At 34.8% G+C, this 13,057-nt stretch overlaps 1 protein-coding gene across 2 annotated transcripts in view; it reads left to right on the top strand.

Moving 5' to 3' along the window:
• KIF18A (kinesin family member 18A) overlaps positions 1-13,057 on the top strand; it is a 90,483-nt gene that overhangs the window by 50,150 nt on the left and 27,276 nt on the right. For both annotated transcript variants that reach the window (XM_087433061.1, XM_087433062.1), the window contains exon 13: positions 3,256-3,491. In XM_087433061.1, coding sequence (XP_087289187.1) covers positions 3,256-3,491 — 236 coding nt within the window. The remainder of the gene's footprint in view (positions 1-3,255; positions 3,492-13,057) is intronic.

The raw sequence follows: 13,057 nt of genomic DNA on the forward strand, positions 1-13,057 counted from the left end.
AGGATTAAAGACCTGAACGTAAGACCATAAAACTAGAAGAAAACGTAGGTATTAAGCTCCTTGCCATTGGACTTGGCATTGTTATTTTGGATTTGACACCAAAAGCAAAGACAGCAAAAGCAAAAATAAGTGAGATTACATCAAACTAAAAATCTTCACAGCAAAGGAACCATCAACAAAATGAAAAGGCAGCCTTCCACATTGGAGAAAATATTTGCAAATCATATCTGATAAGGCGTTAATATCCAAAATATATAAAGAACTCATACAACTGAATAGCAAGAAAACAAACAATCCGATTAGAAAATGGGCAGAAGATCTAAATAGACATTTTTCCAACGACATACAGATGGCCAACAGGTCCATGAAAACGTGCTCAACATACTAATCATCAGGGAAATGCAACTCAAAACCGCAATGAGATATTACCTTACACCTGTTAGAATGACTGTTGTCAAAATGGCAGGAAGTAACAAGTGTTGGTGATGTAGAGAAAAGGGAACCTTTGTGCACTGTTGGTGTGAATACGTATTGGTACAGCCACAGTGAAAACAGTGTGGAGGTTCCTCAAAAAATTAAATGTAGAACTACCATATTATCCAACAATTCCACTTCTGAGTATTTATCTGAAGAAAATGAAAACACTAATGTGAAAAGATATATGCACCCCTATGTTCACTGCACCATTATTTACAATAGCCAAGATAGGGAAACAACTTAAGTGTCCATCGATGAATGAATGGATAAAGAAAATGTGGTGTGTATGTACACAGACATACATACATACATACACATACACAATGGAATATGCATATACAGTGGAATATTATTTAGCCATAAAAAAGAATGAAATCTTGCTATTTTCGACAACATGGATGGACCTTGAAAGCATTATGCTAAGTGAAATAAGTCAGAAAGAGAAAGACAAGTACTGTGTGACCTCACTTACATGTGGAATCTTAAAAAAAAAAAAAAAAAAGCAAGCTCATAGATACAGTGAACAGATTGGTGGTTGCCAGAGGTGGGGGTTTGGGGGGTGGGTGAAATCCATGAAGGGAATCAAAAGGTACAAATTTCCAGTTCAGTAAGTCATGGGAATGTCATGTACAGCATGGTGACTATAATTAATAATACTGTACTGTGTATTTGAAAGTTGCTAAGTGAGTAGATCTTAAAAGTTCTCATCACATGAAACTACATCCTCTAACTGTATGGTGACAGAAGTTAAATAGATTTATTATGGTGATCATTTCATAATGTATACAAATATCAAGTCAAAAAATAAATGAATGCATGAATAAATATATACATACGAACATACGTACATACATAAATAACATGTGTCATGGGTCCATAATACCACCACCAGGTTTGATAGTTTACTAGGATGACTCACAGGACCCATCTGATAGTTGTACTCATAGGTATGATTTATTACAGTGAAAGCACACGAAACAAAAGCAGCAAAAGGAAAAGGTGAATGGGGCAAAATCCAAAGGAAACCAGATGCAAGCATTCAAGTGTCTTCTTCCAGTGGACCCACACAGGATCTGCTTAAGTCCTCCAGCAAAGTTGTAACAACACATGTGAAATATTGTCTACTTTGGAAGCTCATTACACAGACACTTTAATGCCCTGGGTTTTCATTGGAAGCTCGTTGCATAGGCACCCTCTGCCTAGCATGTACCAAAATTCCTAACTTTCCAGAAGGAAAGCAGTTGTTCAGTGTAAACCACATTGTTTGTACAAACAGTTTAAGCACAGTGAGCCACTCTTCTCAGTTCTGAAAGTGTTGAGAACCCTCTCAAAATGTAAGTTTCAATATGCCACCCAAGGGCCAACCTTGCAAGCAAGCCTCTGTAAGAATAGCAACCTTAGGCCTCCTATGTTACCTCTTCTCTGCACAGCACCTGATTAGTATAGGTGCACAACAAATCATTGTTTTTATTGACTTTCTGATTAATGACTTTTCCCTATGTGATTTACAAACCAAAGATATTGTTATTATTGTTACTAAATACTATGGGATCGAAATGAAAAATTGATACACTCTGTCAAACGATGAGACTCATTTTAGCATTTGAAATATAACAACCAAAGAACAAAACTCAACTTTCCAAGTTAGCTCTTCATAAGCTAAAGCAGTGGTTTTCAAAGCTAATCAAAGGGGTTCCAAGAAGACAAATAACGTATAACATTTTAACATAGGATGACTTTTCCCTCGTTACCTACTTGGCTCACAAGAAAAATGTCACAGACTATTTTAACTGCTATCTCAATATTTAAGACTCCTAGGTAGTAAAGCGGTTATTTCCTTGTGTGTTAAAATTAATGTCTATTCTTTTCCCATTGCCCTATCCATACTTCAGATGCTTCTGTTCTCCTGGATGTTATGAGTCAACTGAAACACCAGGACTGAATCATTCCCAAATCATTCATGTTGTTTGACATCTTCCTTGTTGTAAAAGTTAGGAACCATTGGTTGAGTGTACAAACTGTTGAGCTGTGGCCTTTCTTCAGCGAACGCTTACATGGAGGTCTAATACATAAAAGGATACATTCAGTACTACTCTCATTAACAGCAATAGGGCAGATATTGAATCAGAGCCAAGAATCCAGTGCCCCATCGATTCCCCATACCCACCATCCTTGTCCACAACTTTTCTCCTTGGAACCTCTTTGAATGACTTTGAAAGCCGTTACTTTAGTTCATGAAGAGCTAACTTGGAAAGTTGAGTTTTGTTCTTTTGTTGTTGTTTCAAATGCTATATATACCTAAAATGAGTCTCATCGTGTGACAGAGTGTATCAATTTTTCTTTTCAATCCCATGGTATTTAGTAACAATAACAATATCTTTGGTTTGTAAATCACACTATGCTTTGAGAAAAGCTTTTATATGTATTTAACTCATTTAGTCCTCAAAACAATCTATTATAAGTAGTGGCTGTCCAGTTGTACCCCACGTTGTAGAGGAGAAACCACAGTTTGTGCCTTATCCAAGGTCATATAGAAGCAAGTGAAGACTAGCTGAGACTACAGTCTGGTGCTTGTAATTGCCGTCCAAGATTCTTTCCCCTCTGTACCTAATGTTTTAAGAATATGTTGAGGTATTTGATTAAAATATTCTAAAGGAAAATATATACAGGGAATCATTTTAATGATCTGCTAATACTTTGGATGTTACATAGAACTATAATAATTTGTTTAAATTTTAGTATTTATCTGTCTTTTCTTGTCACCTTCTGTGTATGTAGATTATTGAATGCTTTACTTCCACTTCTAAGAAAACAGTATTGTGCTTTAAAAGAAGCTGGCCTATCAAATGCTGCGTTTGAGTCTGACTTCACAGAAATTGAACATTTGGTAGAGAGGAAAAAAGTGGTGGTTTGGGCTGACCAAACTACTGGACGTACAAAGCAAAACGATCTACCAGGAGTTTCTATTCTCATGACCTTTCCACAGCTTGGACCAGTTCAGTCTGCTCCTTATTGTAAGTACAGCTTTTATTTTATTAAGTAAATAATAACATTATTTCTATAGAGTAGCCTCTTTTATATATCAGTGTACAGAAGAGTTAATTTTTTAGTAGGTATGGCTATTTTGTGAGAATTGATGGGGAAATTAGCTTTGGAATCATTTTAATTACCAGTATCTTTCAAAGGTCTAAGAGCTAATATGCTTGATGTTCTAAAAACTCTAGCAGTAAAACTAAGATATTTTACCCATTTTTGATGGAATAATTTTACTTCCATCCTTCTTTAAAATTTAACCTCTATTAAGGCTGAAGATTATAATTAAGAATATTATATTCTATAATACACAATCTGTTCTTAGGATCGACTAAGAGTGTAGAATTTATTATTTTTATGTTGGCGGATCACTTGATATCTCTCTTCTCATAAAATTGTGCTTGAGACATTTTAATTGCTAAACTAATATATAATCTTGGTTAAAAAACAATCAGGCAATATAGAAGTAGAATACCCCCTTTGACTTTCCCTAGAACCCCAATCTTGTATCCAACTCAGAGATAAAAGCAGTTAACCGTTTGGTTATCTTTGCATTACATGGTGTGTATGTAATATTTGTATTAGACAATCTAACTCTTTAGCTTTTTGTTAGGTTTCACGTGAGTGCTAGCACATTATATATATTGATCTACAACTTTCTTTTATTTATTTAGTTCATTATAAACATTTTTAGGTTACATACATGAAGAATCTACCTTATTTTTTTTACCAGTTGTGAGAATCCAGAGAATAGATGTACCATAATTTACTTAACCATTGTTCTGTTGGTGAACAGTGCATCAGAGAATGTGCCTATATATTCACATTTGTACATGTGTTCCAGATTCCTAGAAACTGATTGGCTGGGTCAAAGGACAAATAATTTTTCAAAAAGTAATCTGTCAGGGGCCGGCCCCGTGGCTTAGCAGTTAAGTGCGCGCACTCCGCTACTGGCGGCCCGGGTTCAGATCCCGGGCACGCACCGATACATCGCTTCTCCAGCCATGCTGTGGCCGCATCCCACATACAGCAACTAGAAGGATGTGCAACTGTGACATACAACTATCCACTAGGGCTTTGGGGAAAAAAAAAGGAGGAGGATTGGCAATAGATGTTAACTCAGAGCCGGTCTTCCTCAGCAAAAAGAGGAGGATTAGCACGGATGTTAGCTCAGGGTTGATCTTCCTCACCAAAAAAAAAAAAAAAGAAGTAATCTGTCAAACTTTCCAAAATTTTTCTTATACCCCATGTGTATTAGATACCTGTCTCATCTTTACCTTAATAACAACAGCAATACTAAATAATAACAGCAATACTAAAGTAATGTATATTCTTTTTTAAATTTGAAACTCTCAGATTACCAATGATGTTTTTCATCTTCTCTGATGTATCCTTTGCTCATTTGAGTTGGTGGAGTTTGTTTTTTTTGTTTGGGGTTTTTTTGTTTGGAGTGCTTTAGTTTTGCTTCTGGTTACAGCTACCCTCCTGCTCCACTCCTTCACTTCCAAACTTTTCTGTCTTTCTGGAAGTCTGGATCTTCCCAAGGCTCTGCTCTACTTTTCTTTGTTTCCATTGCTGATGCTAGGAGGTCTCCGCTTAGTTTAGAGTGTTAACTTACAATACAACACCACGATCAATCTCTTGAGCAGTTAATCTGCTAATTATTGTGGATAATCACCTTGTAGCCTATTCCCCATTCTTTTTTTCTGAGTTTACAGATTGGGGAAAAGCAGTTGTCATATATTTAATAGCTAGGGTCCTGATTCTTCTCCTAGTTTTTCCATTGATCTGATCCATCTGCTTTCCAACTTCCAAAAATTACCCAGTTTCTGCTGTTGGCAACTATTGCTTTTTTCTATCACTGATGTTATGTCAATAGATTTTAAGAGGGAGTTGAGGCAAACCTCTGTAGATTTGTATTTAATTTTATTTCTTTTAGCATGATCCCTTTTTGTCAGAACTGTCACTCGAATATTTGCTTTGTTGTTTTTTTCCTCTTGGATGTTTGGTTTTTGTTTCATTGTAGATTTTGTTTTCTATTTCATTGTATCTGCTCTTATCTTTACTCTTATTTTTATTATTTCCTTCTACTTGCACTAGGTTTCTGTTGCTATTTTTGTTTCTAACTGATAAAGATAAATATTTGTTCATTTATTTTCACCTGATTTTTCTAAGTTATGTCCATAGATTTCCCTCTAAACACAGCTTTAGTTTCATCTCACAAGTTTTGACACATAGTATTTTTCATTATTATTTAGTTCAAAATATTTTCTGATTTCTATTGTAATTTCTTCTTTGACCCTTGTAACATTTCTTAACATCGAAAAGCTATGGCAAATTCCAGTGTATGTTTTGGTTATTGATTTCTAACAATTGAATTGTGTTTAGAAGAAAAGTGCCCAGCATATAGTTGGCTGGTGTAAATGTTCTAAGTATGCTTTTAAAGAATGTATATTTTGCAATCATCAATTGCAATATTCTGTTTAAGCCAGTTAGGTCAAATTGGTTGTGTTCTTCAAATCTTATTCTTACCGACTTATTTTTTAATTCAAATTCTGTCATACACTGAGGAGACCTATTAAAAATTTCCTCTATTACTGTGGATTTTTCCATTTTGTATCAGTTTTCTGTTGCTGCCCTAACAAATTAACACAAACATATCAACTTAAAATAACACTGATTTATCATCTCAGAGTTCTGTAGGTCAGAAGTCCAGCAAGCTCAATTGGTTGCTCTGCTTAGAGGGCCAAAATCAAGGTGTCAGCCTGCTGGGTCTCTTATCTAGAGGTTCTGAGGGAGAATGTGCTTCTAGGCTCCTTCTGGCTGTTAGCAGAATTCAGTTCTATGCAGCTTTAGGGCTGAGGTCCCTGTTTTCTTGTTGGCTGTTGGCCAGAGGTCATTCTCAGTTTCTAGAGGTCACCCATATTCCCTCGCACGTAGCCCTCTTCATCACTTCATCATTTAGCCAATAAAGGCAGATCAAGTCATTCTCATGCTTCAAATCTCTTGACCTTCCCTTCTGCCTCATCTTGCCTCCCTAAAATTAGAGAAAGTTTTCTGATTTTAAGGGCTCAAATAATTACATTGAACCCACTGGATAATCTAAAATTATCTCTCTATCTTTAATTCCATAACCTTAATTGTGTCTGCAAAATCCCTTTGTCATGTAATGTAACATATGCCTAGGTTCCAGGGGCTAGGGCGTGGACAATTTTACAGGTAGAGGGCACTCTGCCTACCGCCCATTTCTTCTGGTAGTTCTATCAATTTTTGCTTTTTATATATTGAGATTATATTATTACATCTGTATATTTCAGAATTGTTACATCTTTTTATTAGAAAATGCTCTTCTGGTAATTTTTCTTAACTTTAAATTTACTTTAATATTAATATAGTTACCCCACTTTTCTTTTATCTAGTGTTTTCATGGTTTATCTTTTTTCCAATTCTTTCACTTTAAACCTTTCTGCAATCTTATATTTATTTCAAAAATGTTTCTTATAAACAGCACCTAATTGGGTTTTGCTTCTTTGTTCTGTTTATTGGTCTTTATCTTTTAATTAAACTATTCATTCTTTTTGTACTTGATGAATTTTTTGTTATTTGGATTTAAATCTACCATCTTGTGATTTGCTTTCTAATTGTCCTGCTTATTCTAAATTTCTTTCCTTTTGAACTTTCCTTTGAAATAATGGAGTAATATTTAATATTCCATTTTTTCACTTCTGAGAGCTTGGAAGCTATATACTCATTTTATATTATTTTAGTAATTATCCTCGAGGTAACATTATGTATCCTTGCTTTATCAATGTCTGTTTATCCAAGTAACTATTTTTTACCTCCACCCTCTTCTCAGTGTTAGAAATTTAAAATTATTTAACTCCATTAGCCCCTCTTCTGGCATATATACCATAGTTACAGTGTATTTTATTTTCCTGTATATATTAAAACCATAAGATATTATTTTTATTGTCTGTACAGTCAGTATTCACATTTACTCTTTCTGTTGTTCTACATTTTTTCAGCATCTCTGCATCTCCATCCAAGATCATTTTTCTTTCGTCTAAGGAACTTTTTGCATTTCCTTTACAGTGGGTATGCTGATGATGAATTTTCTTATATTTTATATTTCTACAGATGTATTTATCTTACTTCTTTCCTGAAGACTAATTTGCTGGGTATAGAAGTCCAGTTTGGTGTTCTTCTCTTTTGGCACTTTAAAGATACCACTTTGTTATCTCCTGGCTTTCGCTGTTGCAGTTGAAGTTAGCTTCCGTTCCAAGTGTTGCTCCCTTGAATCTGATCTGACTTCTTCTGGCTTCCTAAAATACTTTCTTTGTCTTTGGATTTTAGTGGTTTTGCTATATTGTACCAATGTGATTTTATTTCTACTTCTCTTACTTGAGATCATAGAACTTCCTTAATTTGTGTCTGGATTATCTTTAATTAGCTTTGTAAAGTTCAAATTATATCTTCAAATATTGCTTCTGCCACTTATGCTCTCTCCTCTGCTCCTGAGACCCCAGTTATAGTGCGTGGTACCTTCTCATTGTCTTATCAATGCCTTTTACTCCCTCCTGCTTTTCATTGTTTTTTCTATCCCTGGAAATTTCTTTTCACATATTCTGTAGTTTCTCTTTTCAGCTATGTCAAATGTTTCTTAAATCTATCAAGTTCTTAATTTCAGTTATATTTCAGTTCTAGAATTTCCATTTGATTCTTTTTTATAGTTTTCATTTCTCTGCAAAAATTCTCACTGAACAAAATGGGTGTAATTATTTTAAAGTCTGTGTCTGAGAATTACCAAGTCTGGAACCCTCATGTTATCTCTTTCTTCTCTTCTTTCACGTGGTCTGATTTCCTTGAATGCATGCTAATTTTGGTACATCAGATATATATTTGTGAAATTGTTTATAGAAATACTTTGAGGCTTCTGATAATAACGTCTTCCTTCAGAGAGGATTTGTATTTGCTTCTTCCAGGTTCCTAGTGGCATTAGCAACGCAAGATCACTTCAGCCCAATTTTAGAGGTTGAAGTCATTTGAGACTGAACTACGGGTTCTGCGAAGGCCTGCCTATCCCTGATTTATCCTCTAGAGTGTAGCTGTTCAGGGTCACAACTCAAAGTGAGGAGGGTTTATGAAGAACTCCTTTTAGTGGGCCCTAAATTCCAGTTCCAGCACCCCAGTCCTGTAAAGCTCTCCACAATGTTGCTAAGCTTTTGTACCACCACCTCCGGCATCAGCAAACAACCTCGAGGGGAAAATAACTGTCAATGCAGAGACTACCTTCCTGAGCCTCCAACTTCCTCCTGATACACGCCTATAATTCTTCACAGTCTTGTTAGCTCTCCTGTGCCTTCAAGCATATGTTTTTTATCTTTTGTTTAGAATTTTTAGTTGCCCTCAGTAGAGAGGTTGGTCTCAATTACCTAGATCTCTCTTATTAAGTTCCTTATATACTTTTACATTAAGATGACAGAGAAGTTGGAGATATATATATATCTATGTGTCTCGTCTTTTTCTTTAAATAAAGCATTATCATCATTAGAACTGACCTAGCTGAGATCTTTGGAAAGAAAACTTAAGATTTTTTTCAGAGTCTCTCGTACCTTCTGGGCCTTTATTCTTTATAATGTATGCAAGATGTTGGAGAGGAAATAGGGTTTTAACACCAAGATTGAGAAATACTGACCACCTGCTATATGATGGTCATTATTCCTTATTTACAAATCCATATTTCACTTACAATGTAATTGCACAGACTATACTTGTCAGCAGTAAAACAAAACATTTATTTGGCTCTTAATTCCTTTTCATAACATGTTCCAAAGGAAAGACTATTGAAGTCATGTTACATTTTATAAATATGTGTTTTCTTTTGAAAACATATCAGAAAGTGGGTTTTGTTTTTATTATGTTTTGTTCTTAGTTATTTTAATATTTTGTTCACATGATTTCATAGGTTAACTATTTACTTAACATCTTTTCCATTCTGTGAATTATGTATGTTTTATTCATTATGAGTAGAAAGTCAAAGATGAATAACAGGGAAGGGGGATAAAGGGAGTCCACTTATAAATATTTATTTTTCTGAGTCTTAGAATATTGAAGTAGTTCATTAAAAAAAGTGTAAATAGTGAAATCTATGTTTGCATTTCTAAATACACGAAGCAATACCCACATAGCATATGTTGCTTAAATTATACTATAAGTGGTAGTCTTAATAAATTTTAGAAGTAAAATTGAACATATTTAACTTAAGCAAAAACATGAGTAAAATGTGTCCCATTTATCTTACACTTTCACATTGTTTCACTGACTTTTTCCTGTACTCTTATAAGCAGGTAATATCAAACAGTTTGTTGTTAAATTTCAAAAATACTAAATTCTGGGGCCACCCTGGTGGCATAGTGGTTAAGTTCGTGCACTCCACTTCAGCAGCCCAGGGTTCGCAGGTTCGGATCCTGGGCACAGACCAACATACCGCTTATCAAGCCATGCTGTGGCAGGTGTCCCACATATATAGTCGAGGAAGATGGGCACGAATGTGAGTCCGGGGCCAATCTTCCTCAGCAAAAAGAGGAGGATTGGTGACAGATGTTAGCTCAGGGCTAGTCTTCTTCACCATAAAAAAAAAAAATACTAAATGCTGTGGGATTTGAATTTTTCTTCTGGTGCTTTAGGGACTTTTAAAGAGTATTTACTAGATCAGCTGCGTTCTTTACATTTAAAATGCTCACATACTATGCTTTTAAAAGCCTGACGAGATTAACCATAATTAGTTTAATATGTACTCTCTTGTTAGGCAATTAGGTTGTTTAATAAGTTTTTGTTATTATAACTAATATGGCAATAAGCAAATGTGTGTACTTATCCTGTCTGATAATTGTGTCTGATTGTCCCTATGATAAATTCCTAGAAATGGAATTTCTGGCTCAAGTCAAGGAATATGCACATTTTTTAAAATTTATAATATATCCTGCAAAGTACCCCTCCACCATGTGATTATACCAATTTAACTCGCATCAGCAGTGGAAGAAAATGCGTTCTTTTCTCCTTTTACCCTCACCAGCTTTTGGTGTTAAAATATTCTCAATTTTTAATTTTTAGAAGATCATTTTCAAACACACATAGAAATACAAAGAATACTGTAATGAGCCCCGTGTACCCATCACCTAAGAATTATCTCATGGCTAATCTTGAGAACCCCATCTGCTTTTCTCTAAGCCATCTACATCTACACTGGATTATTTTGAAAGAAACCTAACCATATCATTTCTTCCATTTACATCTTAGTCTTTCTAAAAGAAAACACAATGCCCTCTTCATACCTAATGTCATCAAACATCAAATCAGTGTTCAAATTTCCCCCATTGTCTCGTAAATGATTTCTTTTTACAGTTTTTTTCATATCAGTATCCATACAAGGCCCATATCTCGTCATTGGTTGATGTATCTACTCAGTCTTCCCAAATCTGGGGTTCTCTGTCTCTCTTTACTCTTTGCGAATTACTTATTGATTCTTTGCCAATTTAATAGTCATAAATATTCTTTACGTTTTCCATTTACTTACTAGTATAGTTGAATTTTTTTTTTCTTTCATCTATTTAAGGATCTATTTTCTTTTCTGTGAATGACCTAGCCATCATTTGAACATTTTCTGGCATAGTCATCTTTTGTAAAAATTATTGCTTATTTACAAGAGCTTTACAGATATTTATTCCTTCATTCAACAATATTTATTGAACTTCTACTACGTGCCAGGCACTTATCTGATGCCAAGGTTACATCAAAGTACAAAGCAAACTTTCTCACCCTCGTGGAGCTTATATTCTTGTGGAGGGAGAAAGACAATAAATATACTAAGTAAAGTAAAAAGAATCTTTGAAGGTGCTAAGGGAAAAGAAATAAAAGGACTTCAGGAGTGGGATGGAGGAGAGGTTGCTACTTTAAATAGCATGGTCATCGTCGCTCTCACTCATAAAACTTGAAGGAGTTCACAGGGTTAGCCATGTGGATATCTGGGAGAAGAGTCATTTTCAAGTTGAGAGAACAAGCAGTGCAAAATCTCTAACAGGTGTTTGCTTGGCATACTTACGGAACAGCAAGAAGGACGTGTACTTGGTAGCAAGGAAAAGTAGACAGTGATGAGACCATAGCGATAAAGAGGAGGCAGGCAGATCACATAGAGCCTTGTAGGTCATTCTAGGGACTTAGGTTTGTACTCTGAACAAAACGGAACATGGCATGATCTGAGCAGAGAAGTAACATCTCAGTCTTGTTTTAAAAGGATGCCTCTAGCTGCTGTGTTGAGAATAGGTTGTGGTATGGCAAGGGTTGAAACAACTGCAATAACCCAAGTAAAAGGTGATGGTGGCTCAGCCAGGTTGGTAGCAGTGGAGTTGGTGAGAAGTGGTTGGATTCTAATGTATTTTGAAGGTAGAGCCAGCAGAATTTCCTGACGAATTGGATTTGGGATGTGAGAGAAACAAAGGTCTAAGAGTTTTGAACTTAGCAACTGAAAGAATCTAGTCACCTTAAAAGAGATGGGGAAGATATCAGGTGGGACAGGTTTATAGGGTGGAGCTGGTGGAAGATAAGAAGATCAATTTGGGGCATTTTACATTTGTCTAAGATACATCCAAGTGGAGACATCATGTAAGCAGTTGGATATAAGAATCTGGAATTTAGGAGAGGAGTCTAAACTGAAATATAAATTTGAGAGTTGTTAACATTTAGATGATATTTAAAGCCATAGGACTGGATGAGATCATTAAGGGATATTAACTCTTTCCTGTAAGATACATGTTGCAAATATATTCAAATTTATAATTTACTCATAACTTTGAGATGTCCTTTTTCATACTGAAATTTTAAAACTTTTATATCATAAAATAGCTTATTTTTCTCTCTCTCTCTCTCTGCCTTTGGAAGCATTCCTCAAAAGTCTTTTTCATCCACAAGGTTTTAAATTGTCACTTCTTTTTGTCCTAATTTATTTTGATATAAGATAACAGGCAAGAATCTAACTTAATTTTTTCCAAAGAGCCTGTCATTCTTGTGTAGTATATTGACAATCCATCCTTATGGCACCTTTATTTTACATACAGTAAGTAGTAAATATATAATTCTATTTATTAGATGTCTATCCTATTCTTTTGCCTATTTATCTATCCTAGAGCTAGTAGCTCTTATTTTAATAACTGATATTTTATAGTATTTTTTGATATATGGCAGTGCTAGTCCCCCTTGGTTAGTCTTTGTTTTTAAAATGTTCTTGGCTGTCCCTGAATGTTAGAATAATATTTTCCAATTCCAAGGAAAGAAAATCTTTTTAAAAATTTATAAATTAACTTTATCTTCACATTTTTCCACTATCAAGTCTTCTCACTCTAGACTAGTTTGTCTCGCCATGTTCATATCTTCTTGTCTGTTCTTCAGCAAAGTTTTAGAATTTTTTTCATGTGTCTTGTACATTTGTTATTAAAGGTATCCATAATATAATATTTTATATTTTTGTTATATGGGCTATTTTTATTTTTCT

This window comes from Ceratotherium simum, chromosome 7 (genome assembly GCF_057802395.1).
Source record: "Ceratotherium simum simum isolate JZ-2026a chromosome 7, ASM5780239v1, whole genome shotgun sequence".
Classification (NCBI taxonomy): domain Eukaryota; kingdom Metazoa; phylum Chordata; class Mammalia; order Perissodactyla; family Rhinocerotidae; genus Ceratotherium; species Ceratotherium simum.